A 27,513-nucleotide genomic window follows, 5' to 3' on the forward strand; every position below is an offset into this window, starting at 1 on the left:
TAGACTATATTTTATAGAGATTGTATTCACTTTTGTTCCTCTGAAGAGTACATTTTATTCCAGCAGGCAGTTTGACTGACTAGCCACTTGGAATTTTTGGGTGTGCTTTTATTTTATTTTTTTAAGAAGAAAGGAAATGGCTCTGCTTTAGTTTGCTTTGAGTCTTAGGATGAATCCTTAGTCCTTGGACATAGTCTTTACTTCTAAGGTGTGGCCCATACAGAGTTCTACTGGGAAGGCTGAGGTGTTCCCAAGGTTCTCTGAGTGGGCGGTATCGAAGCTCCAGACTTTCTCCCAAGCAGAGGCAGATCTGTGGGCGAAAACATACGGGTCAAGGGAACATGCAGGGTGACATGCTATGATTTTGTAATAAAAAATCTGCCCACTGGCTGCCTCGGGGTGGGCCCTGTGCGTGTGCACTGTAGGAACCAACCAAGGACCGCAGAGGTTGAGGGACAGATTTGGGCACCCCACCCCTTGTGGCTCTCTTCTCCCCAGGACTCACTTCCTCATTGTACATCCTCAGTATCAGCTCTGGACTCCAAAACCCAGATGCCTGTGACTTTCTGCTCGAATTCTAGCTGCCCATCAGCAGCGCCATCTGAAGACAGGCCATTTACATTTAGTTCTCATGCAATATGGTCCCTTTTTTCAAGGGTCAAATCTCCTCCAGTTTCTGCCTGCTTCTCGTCACTTTCCAGTGCCCAGTGTCCAGTGCCACTTTCAATTAGTTCTTTTAAAAATATTTTGTCCAGAGTACATAATTTTGGGGGAAAGGTTAAATTGACAAAAACTCCTCTGCCACTATTTTTTAAAGAACTTTAAAAAAAAACTATAATACTTATATCACACCTGAAAGTTTTCAATAATTCCTTAATTTCATCAATAAACAGTGTTAAAAATGTAAGGAATTCCGTTTCTTGTGAGGGAGAAGATAGTTAGTTTTTTTCATTTGTTTTTTTGGTAGCAAAATCTTGTGTAAAGATAAAAAAAATAAGTTCACTTATTTATTGGCTGCAAATTGTATTTCTAGTTTCAGTATGAACATCCTGTATCAGCGTTGAACCTTAGACGTTGCTTCCTTAGCAGGTGTTGCTGAAGCAATTTTTATAGCAATCTCAACTCTGCGAGACCCAGTTAAGAGTAAGGAAGAATGTGAAGGCTTTTGAGCAGTTAAAATGGACACACAATCTATTAATTTTATTGTAGAGGAATCTCTCAGATCTCACTCAGAATCTGTTTACTCCATTTAAATGCAGCTGTAACACACTTTGTGATTTCTTCCCCAGTTTACAGAACGGTGGTAGTGGCAAGATAAGAGAGGAAGATGACATGCTAGAGGCAGGCACAGCGAGGTAGCAGGTAGTGACAGCTGACAGTAGAGGCAAGTCAAGTGAGTGCCGTCTCTGTGTTAGAGGCAGGGCTAGGTCCTAGGGGCACTGACATACCCACCATGGGGCTTGTGCACCAAGGAGCTTGTGGGCCAGCAGGGTATGCATGCACGCAGAAGTGAAACAGACCTGTGGGCGAAAACATACGGGTCAAGGGAAAGAAGCATTATGGGAGGGAGGAGGCCCCCAGCTCATGTCCTGTCCACACAGAAGAAGAAAGGTGGTTTGGAAACATGCAAGCCTGGTGCCGGCATCGTGCAGATAGCACGAGCCACTCTCCAGTTGTGATGGAGGCTCCAGGACTGCTCGTTGTCGTAACCTTTCATGGAGCGAGTCGCGATAATAGCACATTCAGCATAGTTCTGTTCCCAAGGCAAGAAACTGTGGTTAGCCTTTCCATCAAAGATGTTTATATTCAAAAAGTTTTTAAAGCCTTTAATAATCTGGAATATTTGCTTACATGAAACATCCTCTTTTATTAGCCCCTGATGAGATAGGGTAAATGAAGATTTGCTACATTTATTATTCTTTATCAAGGTTATTATGATTATCATCAAGAATCAAGACCATATAGAAGAAGGATCCTCCAAAACCAAGCTCATTATATTTCGTATTGAGTGCTGGCCAGAAAGCGTTAAATCAGTGGATCTCTTAGTACCTGGCCTGGGTGCTGATGTGCTTGGAGCAGACTGGTCTCCGAAGTAGGGCCCTCATCCGCCACATCCAGCTTGTTAGGTGCTCCTCTGGCACAGTTGGCCTTCTTAGTCACGTCCGGAGCGGTGGCAACTTTAGCTGAGCCCATGACTTTTCAGAAATCCCGGTTCGCTTGATCTGAATCATGCTGTATTAGCTGCTCGCTTAGAGGTTTGCTTTGGAGATGAGTGACAATTAGCTTGTGCCCTCATGTCCCCTCTCCTCCTCTCTTCTTCAGACCTCTCATTCCCTCTCCAGGTGTGGGTTCTGTCCCTCCCTCACCCCGCAGTACATTGTCAGTCTTCAGATTGTCTTTTATAGACTCTCACTGGTCTTTCCAGCCCACACACTCAACTTGTAGGGCTACTCAAGTATTGGCCAGTTAAAGACAGAAAACAGAGCACAAAGCTGTTTTCCCATGTTAGTTGGCTGAACATATGTGTCAGTAGGATAAATGACATTACTAGGCGAGACTGGTTTCAATCCCTACTTAAGAACCTACCCACCCAACATTTTCTGGAGTTTTGACTCCATCCTCTGACCATCTCTTCTTTCTGTTAGGATGCTAGTTGGTCTGTCTCATAGGATGGCTGATGACAGGTCCCATCTGTGAAAGTTTTGTAAGGACTAAATGCAGTGGAAACTAGGTTCTATTGAGTTCAGCTCCTAGAATAGAGGGGCTGCTCAGTAAAAGTTAGCTATTGTAATTATTACCTGGAAATAAAGAGAACTGCTTGACTTCATGCAATCTAGCATTTGTGAACCTGTTTAATCAGAATTCTGGCATTTCTAGAACATCTGCTAACACCTTAAGGAGTGCTGCTGCTCTAAGGATAACACCTCGGGAAACTCCGACTTGTGAATGGAGTGGAATTAGGCTGCTGACTGTTCACAGTGAGCGAATAAGTCAATTTTGAACTGGGAGTTGGGGTTCTGGATCATAGCTCAGCCTTTACCACACCCTGAAATCCTTAAGTAAAAAGGGAGGGGTTTCATCTTAAGATGTAAAACAGAAAGGAAAAAAGGTCACCCCTATGCAAAGCCTGAATATTCGCTCTTTTCTTTCATATAATCACATCTTCAGGTGGCTCAAGCAATTCAGGGGGCGCTCTCTGAAGTTCTCAGGACTAGATTAAAAGGATGTCACAACTTGGATAAATGAGAATGCACATGCGCCTTCTGATGTTGGCCTTCCTGACATCCCGAGTCGAGAAGTTGCCCTCCTGTGCCCCCCTGTCTCTGTCTCCCCTTGACTGACTCACCCTACTTCCTGGCCTGGGTTCGGACACGCTGCTCTGCACCTCCCAGCAGGGGCGTTGCAGAGCACCTGGTCCTGGCCTGCCTCCGCCTTCCTCCTGTTGGGTTTTGGGTCACGTGTTCACCCCCCTCAACACTGTGCCTCACGGGAATGCAGACCACTGGGAGGAAGGCCCGTGCATGTCCAGAGCAGTCTGTGGGGCTCAGGTCACCAGGCTCTCCAAGGGTGCACCTCACTGGGCACTGGTGGACATCAGGGCCAAGGGCAGACGTTGCTCATTGGATCACCTGAAAGCCGGGGTGATTGTGTCATTAAGTGTGTGCACTTCTCAGCTAAACCTTCAGGAGTGATGATGATGGGTGATGGGAAGTATCCCTATCTAGCGTGTGTGTGTGACACATTCAAATATATCACATGACTGCATGTAGCAGAATTTCCTGCATGAGCATTGGGAGAATTTTTAGAAGTCATTCTCATTTGCTTGTGCTCCACACCCACCGATTCTGAGAGTCCAGCTGCAGGGAGTTCTCCCGTAGCTCATTTCCCTCACAGGCAGGCCCTGCCGTCTTCCGTGCTGAGGTTTGCTCAAGTGAATGGATGCAATGTGCCAGCTCTGTGGCCCTGTGCTCAGCGCTGCTGTTCTGTTCATCAAAGGGGAGCCCGGTGCTGCAGTACAGGAGATGAATGCATGGCCATACTTGAATTAATGATCTTCCCAGGACTGCTTTTGTTTAATCCATTTTGTTTCAGATGATGAGAAAGAAAAAAAAAATTGCTTCAATTCACCTGTGGCCACACTGCCAGTTGTAAGATCTGAGTTCATTTGTCAGCCTAGGGCACTGCTACAAGGGCAGAGGCCGAGCCGAGGATGCAGAGCCCAGGATGCAGACAGCCGTCTGGGCAAGTCAGGGCAGACCTCCAGCCCAAGCAAGGCACAGCTGCAGTGTGGGGAGAGAGAGTCTGCCCAATTGAATGGAGGTGCTTTGGTCAAGTGCAGGGCTGGGCCCTGGCTCCCTCCCTCCCTGATCTTTTGTAAGACCCCTGTCCTTTGCATTGCCCCAGAGTTCAGCCAGGATGAGGATGAAGACTTTCAGCTTTACGCTCTTCAAGGCTGAAAGAAGTCAAAAAGTGAGCAAGGGTGAATTTCACGAAGGCAGGCCCGGTATAGAAGAACAAATGTTATGGTGTCTGTCAGCAAGAGGAAGAACCCCCGTTTTGGTGTTCAGGAGGTTGTGACATCACTTGATTTATGGAGTTCCTGTTACTCTAAGGTGTAGATTTAAAATTTTATGATTCAAAAGAAAATGGAATGAAAACAATATCTATATTTTTATTGTACGGACGTCACGTGCACAGTGCTCATCAAATGCATAATCTTCTTTAACTTTTGACCTGCCCGGGCTGCACGCCCAGGCTGCCCTCCTCTGCTGGCCACCATCTCCTGTGGCCCAGGAGGGGAGGTCCAAGTTCATTTTCAGGGTCTTACTACCAATTAGATAAGATGCTTCTGCCATTGTTTCTGCTGGGATGGGGAAAGACAGGTCCTGAATTCATCTCTCAAATTTCCCTTCCCTCCATCTTCTCTTCCACCCCATGGGAGGTTAAGGGTCATGTGCTTTGAAAAGACTCTTGAGATGTGCTGCCTAACACTCCCCACTTTCCTTCCTTGCACTGGGGGTCCCTGGTGTGTGAGAAGGAAGAGGGAGCCACCTGGTCATGTGCTTGAGTTCACGCGAACACCACAAGCAAGACTCCGGGGCAGCCCAGCCTTGCATTTAACCTTGGTTGCTTTCTCCCCATGGCCTCTGTGTGGGAGCTTCACAGGCATTCTCAGACACCCAGACGCCCCGGGAGGTAGACGACTGCCGCGGTGTTCCCTCTCGCTTTACAGGACAGCCCGGCCAGGCGACATTCTTTGCTTTCGTCTTTGGAACACAGCGTTGAGGAATTCCTCTGGAATTTGCCTCCTCAAAGAGGAACGAGAAAGACTCCACCCCTGTCTCACAGATAGGAGCTGTGTCATGAATGGCCACTCTTTGTGCTCAGTTAAAATATGCAAGATTTCTATTGAGCTTTCCCCATGATAGATTAAAAAAAACCCACTAATAAATAGGCATGATTGACAAGTGCAGCGAGAGGGAAAAGCCAAAGGCAAAAGCAGCATTCTTTCATTGGCATACCTGCCGCTGGCCAGCCATAGAGGGAAAATCACGAGTTGAGATGAAATGATGGGAGAGTCAAGGCCAGTGTGCTGCTGCCAGGGTCTGGCCAAGTTTCCAGGATGCTCGGGAGATGTCCGTCTTGTTCGAATGACACAGTGCACGGACAGTGGTTGCCTGGGCCTGGTCCCTCGTGACGGGCCACTTTACAGCCACCTTGCACAGAGTCCACCTGTGTGTCTGCATGGAGCCGGGACACTGGTTGAGACTGTGAACTCCCAGGGCTCATGAATTCACTGTTCCCTTCACTGCTCGTGCAGCATCTAGCAGGGGCATGGCTGCACTAAGGAGTTTAATTGGGATTTATGGCTAATGACAGTGAGGGAGAGCTTTCTGGCTAGAAATGATGCGAAGTACTAGAACAGGGCAGTCAGGAGAGGGAACCCTAATTCCTGTCCTCAGGAACAAGAGTGCAGTCTGTCAGGACCAGAGGCAGGGGGCTGACTGGATGACCTTGTTCCTTTGAGCCTGGAGGTCCAGTGGAAAGTGTTACAGAGACAATTTAATGCTCTGGATTCTTTCCTCCTTTCTTTCCTCCTTTCCTCCTTTCCTTCTTTCTTTCTTTCTTTCTTTCTTTCTTTCTTTCTTTCTTTCTTTCTTTCTAAATTTGCACTTCCAATTTTCAGTATCTGTAATGTGCTAACGGGCTTTCCTCCCACTTAAAAACACGTGTGAATGTGAGAATGTTCTCCTCAAGAAGAGAAAGTCTCTAGGGTTTTGCTTCTGGCTTGAGGTCCTATGAGGTAGGTGTTATGAAACCTCCCCCGCAGCAGGCCGGGGTGCCAGCAAACCTCGTGGGGGTCCACAGCTGTCCAGCTAATTTTGGCAGGAGAGGGAGACACTTAGCTACTTTAAAAGGGAAGAAAGTAAATTTTGCCATCCATGTGTAAATTAAGATAGAATGAATTTTCAGAGCTGGGCATATGTTCAGATTCAATCTATTCTCTTCTACCATAAACCTGGTAGGACAGAAGTAATCCAAGTTCATGCTTCTCAGCCAGATAATCATTCTTCCCATCGTGGGTTGTAGAGGGGGCATCTCAGAGGGTACATCAAGAAGGAAGGAAGGGAAGAGCCAGGTGAGGGGTGGTGTTGGGGACACATCCAGAGCTTCAGGGGGCCTACAGTAGCATGGTGGCCTTGGGTCAGGATTCTGAGAAGCAGTCAAGAGGAGGAGGAAGAGAGGTGGACAGGTGATGCCCAGCAGCTGGTACTTTGCACTGGAAGCAGGGGCTCTCCTAGGCTCCCCAGGAACAAGGAGCATAAAGGCACAGCCCCGAGTTACAGAGCGCAGGAGGGCCCAGAGCGAGCGCTGCTCTTTGGTCTTCAGTGTCAGGAGAGGATCAGACCAGAGCTTTTCTAAAGCACCTTCCACCTTCCATACTCCAGGCTCTGCCATTCCGTGGCTTCCCTCTGTAGCAGGGTGGTTTTTATATATTTACCAAAGAGAAGAGAGAGTTTTGAAATTTTGTTTTTTTAGTGGGCCTGAGAATTAAGTTACGTAGCTCAAGCTCGCTGATTAAAACTCACTAACTCATCAGCATGCATGCTTTTTCAAGCCAGGATGACTTCATGGTGTAAGTGAAAATTTCATATACCTTTGGAGAATTGAATTAGCATAGCCGAATCAGCAGAAAATTATCTTTGACTAGTAGATGTTATTTCTACACCCTTGGCTTTGCCCAAGAAAATAACGACTCTGAGAATTAAGCTTGACGGCTAAGAGCAAGAGTGATTGCCTAGGCTTTGCTTTCCCGGGCCCAGGAATTGTTTCAGATGTTTTACATGCACTCATTTATTTAATCTCCAAGAGAGCTCTGTGAGGTGAGTAGGCACTAACCCCCCATTAAACCAGCGAGGAAGGGGGAGATGGGACAGATTAAGTCACTCATCAGGGCTAGGGTTAGATTTTGGGCCCAGCAGCTACCTCAGAGGTCCCCTGTGAATCAGCACTCTCTTCCATCCTCCACTCGTCCCAGAGGGTCAGGGCGTTTGGCCAGCTTGGGCTGCACCCATACGTGGGTGGAACTAAGGGTGGACACTGTGGAAGTAAGAGAACCACTCGGGGTGTCAAAGCACGAACAAGGAGCCTTTGTTTCTGGTAAGCGTAACATGGGTCAGTAAGATGTGCCATGCCAGTAACTTGATCACTACAAGGTAACCAGGGTGTCACTCTCGCTCCCTAGACAACGACAACACAAACTCACTGTGAGTACTGACGGTCAGGCACAGTTTCCATCTATGGATTTGTCCGGGCCTGACAGCAACACCGGAAGATAGGTGTTACCACTTCCCTCATTTTCCGGATGGGAAAACGGAGACCCAGACAGGTCCAGAAACACAGCCGGGAAGTGGCAACGCTGCGTAGCGGCCCGGGCCCTTGAACCATTATTCTAACCTGCATCTCAGTAGGAGGCTTTGACAAATCTGAAATATTTCCTTCTGGGACACAAACAGGACTTACCATCCTTTGGGGTGGGGGATGGGTGAGGCCAAGTAGAGCCGGACATTGAACTGTGTCTTCTGCGAATGGTTTTGTATTTGACCTAGGGGTGGGGCAGGGAACAGCATTCACCAAATCTCCACGTGCGCGTCCATCGGATGTGCAGATCATTCTGTTGTATGGTATGTCATTCTTGGCACTTCTTCCTGAAATTAAAAGGTTCGATTTTTTTTTTTTTGTACTCTTGTACAGAATTTGTCAGCTATGCAGTGTTTCAGGATTGTATTTGCTTATTTCATGGTCAGTGAATGTTACACTGGGGTTAAATATGGTATTAGAACTTACCAAATGGTGCTTATAATAAAGAAATAAGGCTCAAGGAGATTTAAGTGACTTCCCCAAGTTCACACGAAGCTGTGGGTTTCTTGAGGGCAAGGGCTGCCTTACTTGGGGCAGGACTCAGCTGGGATAAAACAATGGTCCAGACCTGTTTCCAGTCCTGCCCTGGGAGCGTGGCAGGGAGTGGAGCAAGAAGCACTCAGATGCAGCAAAGCTACTCAGAACACACATTAGAAAGAGAAACTGAGGTGTTATTGTTGACAGGATAGAGAGCATGAATGCTGGCGGGCAGAAATGGCAGTGCCCACTCCACTCTGCGTCCTTAGCATTCTAGTAGGCATTCAACAGCATTGAATATGAATCAGTGGACCCTAACGCATATTTTAGTCATGTTCCACATTCAGAGCATGGAGAGCCTGGAGGGCTGTTGAGGGAGGAGAAGACCTCAAGGGGGAGGCTGGACTCAGTTGACCTGAGGAAGAGAGCAGTGCGGGGATGGGGGAGGCGCACGTGCGGTGGGAGCTACGGGCAAAGGCTGCTCTCCCTGTTGACTCACCCTGGTCAACGGGTCCAGTTGTTTTGTACACTGTTGGTTTCTTTCCAAATTCCCAAACTGGGGAGGGGTTTTCCTCACCAAGCCAGAGCCAGGAAAATCATGTCTTGATTCTGGTTAGCGGCTCTTCCGCCCACCTCTGTCATGCTTGCGGGCCTGGGGTCTAACTTGTTAACCATTTTGATTCACTCATATTCTCCCCCTACATGAGTCATTTGCTGTTTGGTCTCACCCAGCTGGGGTTTCCGTTCCAGGTTAACATGTTCGTTGAAGGGTTCCATGATGCCATTCTCCTCTACGTCCTGGCTCTACACGAAGTACTCAGAGCTGGTTACAGCAAGAAGGATGGAGGGAAAATTATCCAGCAGACTTGGAACAGAACATTTGAAGGTGAGCATTTGGTCTATTAGGCGATGACACTCTGCAGCCCAGTGAGCTGCGTCTTACTGGTTCTGTTTCTCTTGCAACCAGCCGTGGGACCTTGCTTCTCTCAGCGGTCAAGTCAGGAGAGTAAGTCAAGGTCAACCCCCCCTGCAGACTTGCTGTGAAAATTGAATGACATGAGGCATGTGCAAGTGCTTTGAAAGAGTCCCACTGAAATAGAAAGTGTCCTGTCTCCTGGTTTTGGGGTAACAACTCCTTGCTTCTTAAAACTAAAGTCCTCACAAGCTTCATTCACAGCAAGTAATCAGTTTGTGAAGAGCTCTGTAATCAGTTTTGAAAGGAAAATTCCCAGGGATACATTTTTTTGTTTAAACCTGTGTAGTCTGAGATGATGAGCAGGTCGGGCGAGCCCTCTGCTTTTATTTTATTTTTAAAAGGATGCCTATTCACTGCAGCTTTCTGAAGAACAGAGAAGTGTCAGAACAACCACCAAAAAATGGCCCATCATCTCATCACTCAAGCAACCTCTGTTGACATGAAAAAAATTATACAAAAATGAGAATATCCTTGGCTGGAAAATTTAAATAGTACAAGAATGTACAAAATGAAAAGTGAAAGCTTTCCTCCCTGCCCTAGTACCCTCTCCCAATGTGATCACTTTGAACAATTCCCTATGACTCAGTCTAAAAATATTTTGTGTCGTTTGCCAGCACCTATGCATTTATCTTATATCTTATCTAACATTTTTACAGAAGGGATCATACCATGAATGCCATACTTCGTCATAGCCTTTTTACTTGAGTGCCAAGAATTCTCCATATGAGTCGTCATAGATTCAGCACATTTTTTGACGATAGTTCCATACTTTTCAATCATGTGGCTATAGGAAAATTTTTTTAGCCAGTCTCCTGATGGACGCCTCAGTTGTTTACAGTTTTTGCTGTTATGCAAAATACTATCACAAGCATCTAACACATATTGATGAGTTTTTGGGAGTACACCCAGCAGGGAAGCATCCTGGTGGTGGGATGTCTGGGTCCAAAAGTATGTTGGTGCCTTTTAAAGTACATTTGATATTGCCAAATGTCTCCCAGAGAGGCCTGCCAGCCTACATTCTTGCTAACAGTGTATAGAGTGCTGGTTTCCTCTGGCCTACCACTCTGGGAGAATTAACATGAGACTCAGTGCGAGAATGGGGCAGCTGCCAGAGCCCTGCAGACCTCAGCTTCCTATTCATCCATCCATCCATCCATCCATCCATCCACCCAATATTCCTGAGCACCTACTGTGTTTCCAGGCACTGTTCAGGGTGCTAAGGATTTATTAGTGAACTAAAAACATTCCCTGGAATCATATGAACTTCCATGGTAGTGGGGGGAACTGGTGATAAGCAATTATTGATAAATATGCCGTTTCAGGGGCTATAAAACAAAGCAGGATAGGGAGACAGAAAACATCGGGTGGGCCTGCTGATTTAATTAGAGCGATCAGGGAAGGTCTCTCTGATAAGTGGCCATTGGGAAGAGACCTGAAAGAAGTGAAAGAAATTATGTTTGGGAGAGAACATTCCAGAGGGAGCCATGAATGCAGAGACCCCGAGTGTGTCTGGTGGGAGAGTCTTGTGCCCCCAGATGAGCAAGTCATCTGAAGAAGAGCACGCAAGAGGCAGTGTGATGGGGGCCAAAGCCAGACAGTGGGGTGGGGGTCGAGGTCATGGGCACCTGGAAGCTGCACCGAGGACTTTGGGTTCCACCCAGAGTGAGATGGAAGCCGCCAGAGGGTTTTGAAGGACGTGCTCAGTCCTGAGTTTTTAAAGCAGTCCTCACGGGGGCGAGGTGGAAAACAAACTGTAGTATGCTGATGGGTATCACGTGAAAACCACTGACATAGAGTGCAGATCATTAGACCAGAACACCTGCCCCCTAGCCCCTGACTCCACTCTGAGTCCCTCAGCTGCTCTCATCCCTTGTCACCAGGGGGTTGGAGGAGCTGATGACTGGCAAGGGTCCTTTCAGTTCTACATCATGTTAACTCTTCCTTGGAAGCCTTTCATGCATTGGGGTTAGGCCTATATTTATTTGCAATCCAACCAATGACATTTTCAGTGATGGGAACAAGTACTGCCAAGTCTAGATTTGAGGCACACACTTTTTTTTTTTTCCCAGTTGAGACTCCTATCCACCCCACTGTCTCATTCTGTTCTCAGTTAGTAGAAGGGGTAGAACTGTACAAAGGGGTCAAGTTCCATCTAGAAATGTCTGGGCCATGGCTATGGTGACCACTGATAGATTTCATTTCTCCTAAGCGGTTTTAGTGGATGCCACACCTTACTCAAAACTAGAGTGACATCTGCTTAACTTTAGAGAGATTGTAGGATGGGAACAAATAAGCCTCCAGCATTTGCTCGACCTCTGACTGCTTCAGGCGAGGAGCTGGAATCAAGGGGGATGGTCCAGGGGGCATGTGAGGGCAGAGTCAAGTTTCCCAGAAGTTGTGCCCAGTACACCAAGAAACTGGTGTGTGTGTGTAGACACAGTCTGGGTGGGCCACATCGTGTTCTTAGCTGTTTCTCACTACGCGGGGTGGTCGTTTGTTCTTGGTCGTTTGAGGGAGCTTGTTAAGGGAAGGGCAGGTCTGCCCACAATGGCTGGACAGTTCAGTTTTGTGTAGGGGGCATGGACTACCTTCACCCACAGGCCGTCCTGGTCTTCCATCCTCGGGCCAGGTCTGCACAGGCAACGTGAAGTGAGTTCTGAAACAACCAAGCTATAGTTCAGCTTAACCTTAGACTCTCCTTTGTCCAAATGTAAAGATAATCGAAGCCAAGGTAAGTTTCCATCTTATAAAAAAACTCTAAGAAAACTTTCACTTTTCTAAAATTAAAACAATTTTAATTTTAATGGTCACCATAAGTGACCATTAAGTTCTCAAGGGAAAAATACTCTGGATGTTGTTTGACAAATTTAGATTTTATTACCGAGAAACCTACAAGCAGCTCTCAACCATGGCCTGGGAAGAAGCTAAATTTCCTCTGTGTGTGAGAGGTCAGAGCAACAAGGTAAATAGAACTGTGGCTCGAACCTTGAGCTCCAGGACAGGCCCACAGAAATGAGGGGAGAAAGTCTCGTTGCTGATGTACAGGAAAATTCTGCTGTCAGCCTGACAATCACACCTTAGGTACAGTGCTCTCAGGTGAAGTCTCACTTGCTAAGTGGCCGCCCTGAGGGATCTCACCTTGTTTCTTGATGAAATTGTAATAGCTTAAAGCGTAATGAGGTCTTGGGTTACTAGGGCCACCTTGTCTTATAAAATACTCCGCAAAAACACTTACAGAACACACCATCATAAACCCTTCTAGACAGAATTTTAAAAGGTTTTGGGTAAGTGCCCTGGCTGGTGTAGCTCAGTGGATTGAGCACGAGCTGCGAACCAGTGTCACAGGTTCGATTCCCAGTCAGGGTACATGCCTGGGTTGTAGGCCATAACCCCCAGCAACTGCACATTGATGTTTCTCTCTCTCTCTCTATCTCCCTTCCTTCCCTCTCTAAAAAAATAAATAAATAAAATCTTAAAAAAATAAAAGGTTTTGGGTAAGTGATATATTTGGAGATAGATGCATTTTTTAAAAAATGACATTACTTAAAAGTTGTATAGGCCATCAAGGATAAACAAGCTTGAGATAGGTGTGTTCTCTGTAACCAGTCTATGCTCAGAAGACAACACATTCAGATGAATGGTAGCTCCATTCTGTGTCTGGCAACACAGAGCAAAGTCTGGAAAAATCGGCAGGCCTTCCAACCACAGCCCACGGACAGTAAACCCAAATACGCGCCCTCTCCAAACCACACTTGAGGATGGAACTTTCCCCTGGGATCCCTGTTCCCAGACATTCATTTTACTTCCGGAGAGAACCAGATCAATGGAAAAATCAATGAACAATTACACTGAACTCGACCACAGTCGGAAATCAAAGAAAACAAATAGCCTTCGTTCCTTAGAATGTAGCTGATATATGCACTCTATCATTTAGTTAATGAAAGTTGTGGTATAGACATTTAATACCAACTAATGATACTTATTTGCTTTTATGGATTGGCTGCTGCAAGCCACCGTTGCTAGCCAAAGCGAGTACAAGCCGTCCACGAGGGCACTCGGGGCTCCCCACGCTCCGGCCACTCTGTTCCAGCCGTACATTTCACCGCGTCCTTCCACGCATGTGGGCCATCTCCCAGAAACCTCCTGGCCTCTGTGCTTCCTCCCAGCTTCTGTGCCTTTGTCAATACTAACAAGGCTGGCCTTTCTGCCTCAGATGTTCCTCCTCTCTGATGGCTGCTTGTCCAAATCACACACTCCAGCAGCGTTCCTGCAAAAGACCGCTTCTTCACTGAGTCCTCCTCCTCTGAGTGGTGTGAGCACGGCCAGATGTCCTCTCCTGGACTTCAGGCGGAGCAAAAGCAGTGATAACAACAGGAGAAAACCACTAACTTCTCTCACACCTGTGTTGAAAGGGCCTGTTTTGTGTCCTCAATGGCTTCTTGGCAGGGAGGTACTATTGCGACTCTTTTATAGTCCTGGAGACTGAGGCTCGGAGAGTGAAGTCCTTTTCCAAGGGCACGGAGCTTGTAACTGAGAGCTGGGACCCCAGTGCAAACCTTCGGATCCCACTGCCTGCAAGCTACAAAGTCCCTACTCTGGGCTGCCGCACTCTTGAGTGGAAGATAGGGCCAGTTCGTCTCTGCCTCGAAGTCAACACTCGGTAATCACCTAGAAAACATTTGGATGAACACTGGATGATCTATTGTATCTGCATGAGATCATGCATGTTAACTAAACTCAGGGTGGTAATCATTTCACAGTCTCTGTAAGTCAAAACTTTATGCTGTATACCCGAGACTCAAACAATGATGTACGTCAATTATATCTTGATAAAACAGGCAAAGCCTCTCCCCATACAAAAACAAAACAATGAATGAACACACTCCCTGCGATCCCTGAGGCGGGCCCTCCGCTCTCCTGGGCGTGGAAGGAGCCCAGAGCAGGGCTCTGCACAGAGTCCGGGCCGGAATGGGTTTTCCTTTGGGATGTTTGTCTGGTGATAAGGGGAACCCTCGACGAGTGTCAACCACGCCTCCCCTTCTCCCTCCTGGCCCTCTGTTTTCGTTTTAAATGAATAGAAAACTCGGATATGAGCCTGCTGCTTTCAGGGTTAGCCTTACTCTTCCTTTTTTAAAAACATATTTCTCAAAGAAGGTCATTTATTTCTTTTTCTCTTCATTATTAAATGGAGAAATGTTAAGAATTTAGGAATGCAGACACAGATGAAATTACAATGTCTTCGCAAACGCCAACAAAAACGCCCGGCGTCTGATGCGAGTCCCTGTGGCATGAGTCTGCTCAAAAAATCCCGTCCATTCGTTTTCTTGTTTTTGTTGGCAGTGGGCGGTACTTTAAGTCACTAACTGGGCGCTCTTCTCATCTCGTCCTCCAGGGATTGCTGGGCAGGTGTCCATAGACACCAACGGAGACCGGTACGGGGACTTCTCCGTGGTCGCCATGACCGACGCCGAGGCGGGCACCCAGGAGGTGAGGAGCCCGGCGTCCGCCCCAGCTGCTCCTTCTGCTCGTTCAGATCCCCAGGAATGTGTTTGTCCCGGTGTCTGAGTAGCTGTCCCCAAGGCGGCCCCCAAGTGGGGAGGGCTCATGTCCCGCTGAGGGAGGGCATCAGGGCTGACTTCAGGAAATGGGTCCATGTGTATCCCCACCGGGGAAGTCCTACCTTTCAAGTGGCCACAAATCCCACCTTACCCCTTAGGTGCAGGAAGGATCATTGGATGAGACAGGTCAAGTGAAACCATTTATTTCCTCCTTTATAATTTGAAAAAAAAATTTTTTTTGGAGGGAAGTTATACACTGGGCATGTGCTGATATTTCAAAAGATGGTGGAGTTTCAGGGTAGCATCTTGAAGAGAAAGGAATGTTCTGGGTGCAAAGATGAGTCCCTGACACTTACTAGGGTGTGAGCTCTCTGCCTCAGTGTCCTTGTCTGTTAGTTGGAAATCATATCTTCCTTGATGTCCCAGGATTATTGACAGCACGAGATGAAATGAAACCTAGGAATCTACTATGTTAACTTTAAATGAAAAATATACAAATAAAGATGATCCACATAGGCAGTGTCCAGGTCAAACAATGTTAGTAGGACTAGTCTGGATCTCATGTATGTTGTAGTTCCCCCTTTGTAAAGGATGGACGGTAGTGGTCTACTCTAGGGTCATTGTTGGGGGCCAGGAGTGCATGTGCGTAAAGTACTCGGTAGGTTCTCAGCGCATGCCAGTGGTGGTTGTATTTGGGAGATTATCTAGAATTCTTTTTACCAGGACATGGAAGAGCCTGTGAGTGCTTGTCGTGTCAGGTCCCAGGAGAGTGGCAGAGACGCCACTGGGCCCCTCTGGGGCACCGTACTGGTGCCCAGACCAAAAAGAAACTGTCCCTGGGAACCTGGTGGGAGGAAACATCACTTAAACTACAAACTGAAAGAGAACCTTGAACTGCACATAAAAAAAATACTGCTCTTTCAGGAACAGGAGGAGCCAACTGAAAAAGAGTTCAGCCTGGAAATGGGGTGCAAATAGGCTAAACTGATCAGCGAGGAGAATGTCACCCCCAAAGTCAGGATGAGGAGTAGCCTTCCCACTGGAGGAGGGGGAAAAGGAGGTTCCTAAAAGGAACTTGACTCTTTCTGTAATGCTTCAGTTACACGCGGAGCTGACTGAGTGCTGTGAGGCCGTGGGCCTGTGAGCGCCTCTCTGAGCCCCGGCTTTCTCAGTGGCTGACTGGCCACGGGAGCTGCTCTGCAGCCTCTTGGATCAGCAAGGGGAAAGCCCTGAAGTCCGAGGTTCTTGTTTTCTGTGTAAGCCACTACTTTCCTTGCCTTGAGGAAACCACAGTTGTCCCTGAGTTATGCTCACCTTAAGAGCACACGGGCAACCTGACTTACGAAATCCTTGGAAACACACTGCTGGGGTCAGCGTGCGCCGTGGGGGAGCCCACCCTGTGCCTCCTTTGGAAAGAGCTAACTTTGACCTCTGAGTTTGTATGCCTGTGTTTTGCCCTTGTACAGGTTATCGGAGACTACTTTGGAAAAGAAGGTCGTTTCGAAATGCGGCCCAACGTCAAATATCCTTGGGGACCTTTGAAACTGAGAATAGACGAAACCAGGATCGTGGAGCACGCCAACAGCTCTCCCTGCAAATCGTGTAAGTTCAGAGCCTTAATTTGCTCTGGGTTCCGTCGTTGAGAGTGTCAGGGTGACGCCAGTTTGAGAGACATGTAATCCGGGAGCTCCTATTCTGGAAGCTTAGATTTCTTTTTCTTTTCTTTTCTTTTTTTTAAAAATATTTTATTTATTTATTTTTAGAGAGAAAAGGGAGGGAGAAAGAGAGAGAGAGAGAGAGAGAGAAACATCAATGTGCGGTTGCTGGGGGCCGTGGCCTGCAACCCAGGCATGTACCCTGACTGGGAATCAAACCTGTGACACTTTGGTTCGCAGCCCGCGCTCAATCCACTGAGCTATGCCAGCCAGGGACGGATTTCCTTTTCTGATGTGGGAAACCCATGGGAACAATTCACCAATTGACATCCCACCTTTTTCAGAAGCTTCTAGGTCTTTCTTCTTCCCTTCCATCCTTTTCCAAGCTGGTAAAAGGCTTCTCCTCATTTCTGCATCTCTTGTGATAAGTAAACTGAAAATCGGAATGAGACTGGCTACTGGAGGTGAACAGCGGAACAGCACTGAGGATCTGAGTTTGCCCCTTCGGGGGAAATCGGAATATCAGACACTGGACGTCACTCACTCACTCGTCTCCTGTAGCAGTCTCACTGTGATATTCAGAGTTGGAAGTTGTCCTCCGACCCCTGAGAACCAAACAGATGATGCCCCTTAAACACCTACCAGTTTACACATCAGCAAATAAGTGTTAATTTAATCTGTTGGTTATGAGCAGCCTTGTCACTGTCATAGAAACAAGTGGATGTTCTCATAAGGGGGCTACAAATAGGAAAATTTTTGGATATCATTGTTTTAGAAAGACCCTTTTATAGGTCAGTGAGGAAGGATAAAGCTAATATTGCTCTTTTAGGCCAGGTGGCCACTTACGTTAATGTAGGTGTGCACGTTGTGTTTTGGGGAACAGCCTTCAAACTGTGGGAGGGGGTAAGGCAGAGTGTGTTGAGGACAGAGTCTCTGGAGTTATTGGGCCTGGATTTGAAGTCCCGAATCCAGGTTTTGTGACCCCAGGAGTGTTCCTGTACTGCTTGAAGCCTCTGTTTTCTCATATGTAAAAGGAAGGAAATGTACCCAACTCTGAGGACTGTTTGGAAAATTAAATGAGATGATACACTGAAGGCTGTAGCCCGAACTCTTTACAGACAAGCTAGCTATTTATCATTTTTATATAGTAACTGGGACGCCGCTGAACTTGACTGTTCCGACGGTTGCTCACATTTTCACAAAGCTATGTAGGACACTTTGTCACGGAACTCCGGCTCTGGTGAGAGAACTTCTAAAAACAGAACAGGAACCCAGTGCCGTTGTCACCAAACCTTTCAGCACGCTGAAGCGTCCCTCTGCTTCTGCGGAAGTGAGAAGTGCTGGGCCAGTTCCGAGGTCCGTCCCCTTGTCCTCTATGACTGTAAACTTGAACGAGCGTGGACAGGCCTGAAACTGCAGTTTCCAGTTTCCCTCAGATCCTTCTCGGACCGGCTCTCTCCCCACTGCCCTCCCTGTCTTGTCGCAGTGTTTTTTCCATCCAGTGTTTTCTCAAATGCTTCTTAAGCTTTGCATTTGGGAAAAAGGCAGGACTCCCTAGAAATCTTTCCGGAAAAGAAAGGCAAACTTGCCTCAGGTGGGAAATTGAGAAACACCTTCCAGTGAATGAAACGTTTCAATGAATGAAAAGTTAGGAAGGGGCATTTCCAACTGTGTCTCAAAATGAGCTCTGATGATCTATGTTTCTCCTTCAAGCAGGTGGCCTAGAAGAATCAGCGGTGACAGGAATCGTTGTGGGGGCCTTACTAGGAGCTGGCTTGCTCATGGCTTTCTACTTTTTCAGGTTAGGACCTCATTATAGGGTTTAAAAATTCAACTCTATTACTGCCATTGTCACTTGCCTTTGCATGATCCTCCTGTGACTTGCCCATATCTTGCTCCTAACCCCCAAAGCATCGTGGTTAGAAGAACAAACCCATCTTTTGGCGTGACACCTGGTTTGGTGGTCAGTGGGCTAGCGTGCTAGGGAGAGGCGCAAGGGTTTATATTTCAGCCCTCCCTGGGAGCCACAGAGATGCTGCTGTCCTTTCATGACAAATATTCTGACCTGAATTCCTACCACCCACAAACTGTGTCAGGGGAGAGGGAATCCGGACAAAGGGGAAGAAGATTACTCCTTCTCAGGCTTTTTCCAGGTCAGAAACGGGAGCCTGGTTTACCTTCTGAAGAGGAGGCGGCGGCTTGGAGCAGTCCATGCGCTCAGGCTGGTCTGCGCTCAGTGTTTGGAGAACCCACACACTTAGTTACCGCCGTGGTTAAGCCCCAAGGCTTGTAAAATTGTAATATTTCTGTGTGTCCAAGATACCAACAATTTCGCACCACGAGGGCGGTCCATTCCTTTGTAATCTTTGGTGGTTGAGTTTGTGGCTTTGTCTTAAGTCTTTAGACCACAATTTCTTCATTTCTGCATGGAAATGCACTTCTGGGTGTATGTGACTCTTTGTGGGAACAATTGTATTCCTGTTCCTTTGGTCGCAGTACATGTAATCTGATCTCTATCTAGGGCATATCCTGGGAGCTGGGGGAGCTCCTGCAGCAGAATAGACAAGACCGAACCCACCAGGCGCCCAGGGAAGAAGGGGAAGGCTTGTTCTAGGGCATTTCAGAAAGCAGGCCAATTTTCCTCCCTGAATGAGGGCATACCGCCTTGGGGCACGCTACTTTAATCTCTGACCAGGGTTTCATATTCTGTCACTTCTCATTTATCAGCCCAAACCCAGATGTCCCTTGAGGGCATTCTTTGTAAGAGAAACCATAGTATTCTGTTCCCCTGCGAGGTTTTTATTACTACATTTACTTTCCCTTTACCCAGGAAGAAATACAGAATCACCATTGAGAGGCGAAACCAGCGAGAAGAGAGTCACATTGGAAAACATCGGGAGTTACGGGAAGATTCCATCAGATCCCATTTTTCGGTGGCTTAAAAGGAAGGCTTTTTTTTCGGCCTGAGATTCTTTGAGGAGATTGATGCGATGAAAGACATCCACGGGACAGAAGGGGCTCTTGAAGAACTCATTCTTTTAAGCATTTAGTCATTTCATTGTAAAATTTCTTTAGAAGCTCAGGAACTATTATTAATCATCATATGCCTCCCGGCCTTTCATCTCACGATGAACAAATATAAGAATATCATGTCACTCTGTTAAACATTCATATTGTTTTAAGGGCATATGATTTGATTTATGTGTTGAGAATCTGATGTCTCCATATCTTGATAGCTTTTGGGGGCATGTCACACAAGGCTATAAAATGTGGTTCCCTAAATGAAATGTTTTATAGCTAGAATAAAATCATTTTTACAAGTAGAATATTCTTAGAAAGAATTTAACATCCAAGAAGAGGAAAATGCAATGAAAAATCTCAAGGCTGGAAATGCAGCCTTCGTTTCCCTAGAGCCGGCCAGCCAACTTGAGTGGAGGACGGCTCTGCACGCTGTATACGTCCAGGCCCTGACTTTGTATCCTGAAAACAGATTTCCTCCCTGCCTCCTTCAGTGTCCCATAACACTTGCTCGGGGCAGTGGCAACTATCCCTGAGATAAGGGGACTTACACATAAAAAACAAATCTAAAGTGGTTCATTTTTTTAAATGTAAAAAGGCCCTATTTCGCACTAACATTTCAGTTTTAAGAATTTTAGTCTTATATTTTGCTATTAGAAAATGTGTCTATTTTTTCATTTTGGAGATTGAATTTCACTTATATCTGAAAAGCGTGGGTAAAGTGCACAACTAACCAACAATGATGAAAGAGGCTTCTCTTTTTCTCCCCGTTGCCCTGTTCCCCTTGGCCGTACCCAGATGCAAGTCGCTGTTTCAGCTACAGAGACCTAGACATGTACTCAGACCACACACTCTACAGGAGTACGTGAACTTGAGTACATGTGTTACGTGCAAGCTGTTTTAGGGATAGGCCTCTTCCAATTCTGGCCAAATGATGAGTTTCAGGATCAAGGGTGAAATTTACTCGAATTAAGTAGGATTTTATAAGGGGAGGCAGCCTTTTTTTCCTCAAGAGAAACTTTATAGAGAGTTAGATCTTGACAGTTGGCAGAGATGACAAATTGAAAAAATTTACACATTAACATTTTACCCAAATTCACAGTGATGATGCTGGTTAAGAGAGGAAATCCAAATAGCTTCTCTATTCCCTTTCAGTTAACTCCATCAAGTTCTGTAATCGCCCACTAATAACCTGTGTAACAGTCATTGTGGGTGTGGATATAAGGAACTTGGACAAAGTTGAGTAAGTATTTACTGAATATCTACTTTTCACCCAGTACTCTGCACATCGCTTGGAATTCAGGTTGCCACTTTGATTTATGACTTGCGGAGAAAACAGAGGGTGAGGGAAGAGGGAGACATCGCGGGGTTAGCATACCACCTTGTAATTCTGTCACTCGGCCCTTGATAACATTCTGAGCATCTGGAAGATAGTTTTAAACATTATCTTGATGTCCACAGAAGATCCTGTGTAAATAGGGGAGCTTGAGCGGCTCCTCCATCGTGGTGGTCATAGTCCGCACAGGTAGCAACGGAGGCAGATGAGTCAAAGCTGTGCATCTTGGAAGGTGGCCCCAGATTGCTTCCTGGGAGAGTCAGCTTCTGTCACCCCTACTTCAGCCAATCAAAGTGAATGGATTATTTCGGGGTGAAGTATGTCCCTTTTATAGTTTAGGCATGTTCTGCAGGCAGCCGGAGGACGTAATCCAAGAATTAATGATGATCAGCCGAAACAGCTAGGTGGTAGTTGTCCATGTTAGAGGCACAGGAAGAAGTACTGAATTCAAACAGGATGGAAAAAAAGAAGGCGAGAAAGGCAAGCTGCAGCAATTCTAATGCAGAAAGAGCACGTGGGAACCAGCCTTCAGGAAAGCAGAGCATTTAACTGTTCAGGATCCTCAAACCGAAAACAGAATGGAAGATTTGCATCCAGGCTATTTTTTATGAATTAAGAACTTACTTCTCTGTAGTGTTTATTTTTTAGTGATGTTTTTCATATATTTTAGAAATATTCATTTTCTTTTATCTTGTCTTTGTAAAAAAATTTAAAATTTGAGCCTATGTGCTTATTTCAGGGGGAAAAACACTACCAGGTTGCAGTCCTTGCGTTTAAACATTTCTAACCTTTCTACCATCTATATAAGGGCCCATGAACTCGAACATTTTTGCAGCAAATATCTTTTATTTCTACTTTAGGTAGAGGAATACTTCTAAACCTATACTATTATCTCCAGATAAAATTGTAAAAATAAGTGAGAACGGAGTCTTAAAAATGGCATGTAAATCATGAGCTTTCTCATGTGTGGATGCCATGCTCTTCCGATCTCAAAGCAATTCTAGGCTTCTTAAGGTTGATTGTTTATGTCTGCTGTCTGTTATTTCTTCCTTGAAATCATCACATGAGTACCAACCCTCTGTTACATTTTGAAAACTCCATTCAGTTGGAAATCTTTGCTAAAAGTGTAGGTGTTTGGCCCAAGGTTACCCTGGGTTCAGACCTGTGGAGATCAACATTTTGGAGTTAAGTTCCTAACTGCTAAGCAACATCTTTGACAACTAGTCATTTATACTCCGCCAGTAGCCATATATCACACAGAAAAATAAATAGGGCTTTAGTTCTTAAGTCATTCTATAAATTTTCACCCTGAAGCCCAGGGTGTTCAGGTTTAGAAAGAGATACTTCATCGGTATTTTCTCATCTGGCCAAACACCGGCTGACGTGGAGACAGGTCAAAGTACGTACTTTTTGTACATACCCACGGTGTTGGAAATAAGTGCAGGTTTTATGATCATCGCTGTCACCTTCTCAGATTTTTTTCCCCTGGACTCAGAAAACACTTTCTGTTTAGAGTGCATATCTTCCCCCAGACTGACCGCAGGTTCCACGAGGAAGCCCCTGTAAACATCTTGTTTCTTGGAAGAACCATTAGCTTGTCCTTTCCTGAACCACAGACATGGTTCCACAGGCTTTAAAATGGTTCTTTACATTTCAGAAGCGATATTGAATGGAGGGAGGAGAGGAATAGATGGAAACGAATTCCTGAAATTCAAAGACTTTATGTCCAGACACTGCTCCCTATTCACAGGCTTCTAGGGTCATAAACTTCTTCCAGGCACCTGTGCGGTCTTTGCCCCGAACTCACCACTTTCCTCCTGGCTGCCGCGGGTTGGGGAGGGTAATACAGGCCGTGGGCAGTGAAATGAAGGCCATGGTGAAGACCTCATACAGACGGGGACAGGAATTCGGGGAGTAGGTTCCAGGGGCATCCCCTTCTTGTGAGTGAGTGTACAGTGGCTCTCTGTGGAAGGGTCCCTAGGAGACAAACAGAATGGCGTGCACCGGTGTTATGGGAGAGCTTATAAATGAAAGGCACGTCTACCCATGTTTCTCGGGACACACAGAACTTAGATGCTGAGTTCATGTAGTCAGAAAGTCAAATGACAATCAAAATTAAGTCCTTGGATCTACGTTTCATGGGTTTGTTCAGTGATGCCCCGTGGTTGAATGCTTCACGAGGAAGCTGGTAGTGAACTGAACTTCTTTTTCCGTGGAAAGAAACTGAAATTGTCTTAAAAACATGGCGTATGTTTTAGGGGCAGCGTGGCAGCGGAGAACAAGACGGTGCTGTGCAGGGCATCTGTTTCTTTTCCAGTAGGTGTGTAGGAGTGCGGGATAACCAATCATTTAGTCCCTCTTCAACAGCCAGGCTCAGCAAGAAGTTTAGGCCACACCCAGCGAGAAGAATCAGGAGCTCGAATGTCCAAATGCAACAGAAGAGGGTACAAGGGCAAGCTGCCACGGCCTCTCCTCCCCGTCCTCCCCACCGCTACTCACCTTCCACCGTGGCTCCAAAAATGCGTCAGCATCTTGCCCACGCAGGCGGAAACTCGCAGCGGGACTGCCGCGCTTCCACAGAGGGAAAGAAGACAGCACGGTGCTGGCTGTGGGAATGGAGCTGGCTTGTGGTCAGAACCCTTACGTTTGCTTGACCACACACGCCCTCGGGGCGGTTCAAGCCCGTGATGTGCATGGACTCCAAGAAACCTGGCTTTGATTTTCGGCATGTTGATCTCCCAGGCATCTCTTGCAGGCACACCCCACAGCTAGACTCCAGGGTCAGAGTGACTTTCCAAAGTTGCTGAATTGGAGTTTGTTCAAATTTCTCATTAACCACTAATGTTAATTCATACCAAAGGCAAAGCAATTCTAACGGAGCTGATGCTGTTTATGTTCATGTTTTAAGCTGCTTCAAACACAGGGGAAGGGTTTCCATGGGAGCTGAGTCTCAGAAGTAAAAATCCATGTGTTACACTAGCTCTTTGATGTGTCAGGTGTAGGATGATTCCTGCAGCAGAGATCTGAACAAGCAGAATTAAGACTTGGCAAAAAAAAAATGCTGCATTGCTCTGATTCACATGTTTAAAGACCTAAATTTCTGTGCAACAAGGAATAAAGGGCCCATTCACCAAGGGTAAGTCACAACATAGGCTACCAAATTGTTTTTTTATTTGCCAGGAGAGCAAAGCTGTCATAGCACATAGTAATAGGGCAGAGAAGGCTGAGAAAGGAAATTTTGGATTTTGAAGCAGGATGCCCCATATATTATTCAATACCAAATCTGAGCATGTTCACTGTGGTGTGTCTTACTTACAAAGGAGCAATGCCCTCGACAGCCTGGAGAGGCTGTGAGTTCACAGACCTCTCTGCTGGGTCCTGGGAGTCCGAGCTTTGTTCCCTGTGCGCGGTGGCTAGGTGGAACCGAGGGGGCTCGGTGTAGACACGGTGGAGGAGTCCTTCTGCACCCCTTGTCTTCCGGGCCACACTAGTCATTGTTAATTTAAGTACAAACCTACCGTGAGTCTGGTAGAAACGAAGTAAGAGCTGCACAAGCTACATACAATTTATTATTCTAATGTAAGTAGAACTATCTGCATATAATGTGATTTAATTTATTGTTGTGTTGTGTAGAAAATGAGAATTAATGACTGTGGATATAACCCCTGTTTTGTATAATATATTTTATTTCTGGTGCAAACTGGTCATTTAAAGCTTCTACTTCATTTGGTGTTTGGAGATAAATGTGTATGTGTTCTTGTACATGTTTCTATTCAGCAAGAATGCCACATGCTCACAGTATACCAATGTGTTCTCATTAAAAGATACATCCCACAGAAGGTTTTTCTGTTTGTAATTCAACCAATGTACACGGTCCATTCCATATTCTCTAAGGACTCCTCTAGGAGGAGTTTAAGGATAAGATTCACTAGTGGGTGTAATGAACTCTGTCGTTCTGATGGTACCTATGGAAACAACTCAAGAATTTCTGCCCAGCGAAGGAAAATGTGCAGAAATAAGAAAGTAGTTTCATTAAAATGAAGGGTCAACCTTGCATTGGCAGGGAAGGGGAGAAAATCTTCATGGATAATAGTATCTCGAGTCTCCCCAGCTCGAGAGCACTGTATCCTTCCGCAGTTGGCCTCATGGACGTGCGGATCCTTGCCCGCTCTGAAGAGGTCCTGGTTCGTTTTGTCACTCTAAAGAGCACCATGCTCAGCAGACTACCAGCTTCAAGCAGCCGCAGCTGCCTCTGGGTTGTAAAAAGTTGCCTCACCATCTGGGAAGTTACTCGTGTTTTATTTTAAGCCCCAGGAGCACACGGCAGGTCTCGTGATGGGAGCAGGGCTCCCTCGTCTTGCTGCTGCCGTGCCTGCCAGCGAGGTCTCCTGAGACTGCAGTAGCCACTCGCTCTGGGCTCCGCTGGGAGCGGGAGTGGGGGACAGGCTGTGGGTGGGGGGCACTGCAAGAACGAAGGCCAGGCCAGGAAACCTCCAGGAAACACAGGATGCACCCCCAGGTGAAACACAGGCCACCTGGGCTGCTAGGACAAAATGCCGCTGAATAGGGCGCTTACACAGCACTCGTTTAACCCTCACGGTTCTGGAGGGCTGGCTCCTGGTGAGGGCTTTCTCCCTGGCTCCTGGACGCTGCCTTCTTGCTGTATCCTCACTCGGCCTTTCCTGTGTGTGTGTGGGAGGAGGGATGATCTCTTGTGTCTCTTCGTATAAGGACACTAATCCTATCAGATCAGGGCACGACTTTTGTGACCTTATTTAACCTTAACTACTTCCTTAGAAGTCCCATGTCCAGCTACAGCCACATTGGAGGTTTAGGCTTCAGCAGAGGGATTTTAGGGGAACACACACGTTCAGTTTATAACGCAGAGTATTCCCACTACTTTTCCATATTGCCTTGGGGACCAGGGCATCCCCGAATCTTTCCACCTCAAGCATACCCGACACCCCAGGATGGGCCAAAGATGCCTCATGACTGTGGCCAGCGGGGGCATGTGTCCCTTGGAGGAGCCCTAGGGAGCTCCAGACACCATTGATTTAGGGCCCCACCCTAACCCTAATTCATGGGCTTCTGGGGTTGACTTAAATAGCAACTATTATTGGATTGGGAGAGGTACCAGTGTCTGTGTGTCTTAAAAAAAATAGCAATTTAATGAACCATCTATTAGCACCAAACTAGACCCAAGAAAAATAATTCCTCTTGTAGGCTTTGTGCATCCCTGACCATCCTTGGCTGCTGAAGCGCTATTGCTCCCATTTCATAGAGGAGGACGCGCTGGAGCCAGACTCCTGGGGTTTACAGCCTGGCTCTGACCCTTGCGGCTGTGCGGACTGGGTGAGAATGGGGATAGTCACCACCCCGCCCTCCCTGGGCTGCTCTGAGGACTTCAAACTTAGCACACAGGGAAGCATTCAATAGCGTAATTGTCACACTCTCCTGTTTCCTTGGAAGAGGAGACAAACCCCTCAGCTGGCCATTCTGGAGGCCTTTCAAGGCAGTTTGACTTCTGAACAAGTAGTCTTGCCCTTTTGGAGGAAGAGTGGCAATGAGGAAGAAGAGGTCTCTTTTCTGTATACCATCCCCAATGACAAGGGCCAGGAGGGGGTCACTGATGGCCACATTGCCTCTGAAGCTCAGAGGAACAGAGCAGTTTCATTCAAACCTGCTTTCTCTGTGGAATGGAGGTGCCACAACTGGACCAGTGGGTCACACCTGCCACACACACCTGCCTTCTGCTACTGGCTGAGAGGGACCTGGAAACTGCTCCCTGGACTTCAACCCCCCCCCCCCCCGACAATGACCTGGCAACTGTGACCCATCCTGGCAGTGCTTGCTCCCCACAATGTAAAGGACCCTTCCATGTCCCCTGGTGACCCCTGGTTGCCCTCACTCCAGGTCTACCTTGAGAATGCTGGGATTTTTCCCAGTGCAACAGCAGCACCTAATGAGTGTTAGAGGATGGGGACATTTCCCAGTGTAGACAAAAGGGGGCTCTTATCCCACGGCTATTCCTGTGGTCCAAGGGAGAACAGGAGTCATGCAGCATGGTGGAAAATGACTGCAGCAAACACACTAAGCTCCTGACACTTAGGGGAGCCTCCTTCCCCCAGGCCTGGAGGCCCAGAGGCCAGACAGGGACAAAACCGCTCTTCCAAAAGGGCCTCCGACAGTCGGAATGAGGGTGGGGTCGGCAGATCTGAGAGGCTGCATGCCGGTCGCTGCCACCCCCACCCCCATGTCTGTTAGTACAGTGGCGGTGGGGGTTCTGAGGGCTGCGGCGGACTGGCCCCCTGGAATGCTTGAGAAAAACCAGCTGCGGGTGAAAGACCCTGGTTCTCCTGGCAGGAGCATCCTGGGTGGTGTCGATGGCATTTTATGTTTTCAGGCAAAAATCCGGCAAGAGACTGTATCCAAATAGAACTCGCCATCTCATATCTTAACTGGATCCCCCTTTATGACTATTCTCAGCATTTCATTCAGAAGGAAATTGAAGAATGAGCAAGTGTACAAGTCTTCTCCATTCATTAATGGCAGTTGTTTATTGAGAGCTCT

General features: G+C 46.9%; 1 protein-coding gene across 2 annotated transcripts in view; it reads left to right on the forward strand.

The window, feature by feature from the left end:
• NPR3 (natriuretic peptide receptor 3) overlaps positions 1-24,779 on the forward strand; it is a 68,593-nt gene extending 43,814 nt beyond the window's left edge. Inside the window, exons 4-8 of one of the 2 annotated variants that reach the window (XM_045847861.1) lie at positions 9,151-9,286; positions 14,769-14,863; positions 16,401-16,536; positions 18,303-18,390; positions 19,420-24,779. In XM_045847861.1, coding sequence (XP_045703817.1) covers positions 9,151-9,286; positions 14,769-14,863; positions 16,401-16,536; positions 18,303-18,390; positions 19,420-19,531 — 567 coding nt within the window. In that variant the 3' untranslated portion in view covers positions 19,532-24,779. The remainder of the gene's footprint in view (positions 1-9,150; positions 9,287-14,768; positions 14,864-16,400; positions 16,537-18,302; positions 18,391-19,419) is intronic. The other variant, XM_045847862.1, reaches the window with a different exon arrangement.
• Positions 24,780-27,513: the final 2,734 nt, after the last annotated feature.

This window comes from Phyllostomus hastatus, unplaced genomic scaffold, assembly GCF_019186645.2.
Source record: "Phyllostomus hastatus isolate PE091 unplaced genomic scaffold, TTU_PhHast_1.1 phas_contig_58, whole genome shotgun sequence".
Classification (NCBI taxonomy): Eukaryota; Metazoa; Chordata; class Mammalia; order Chiroptera; family Phyllostomidae; genus Phyllostomus; species Phyllostomus hastatus.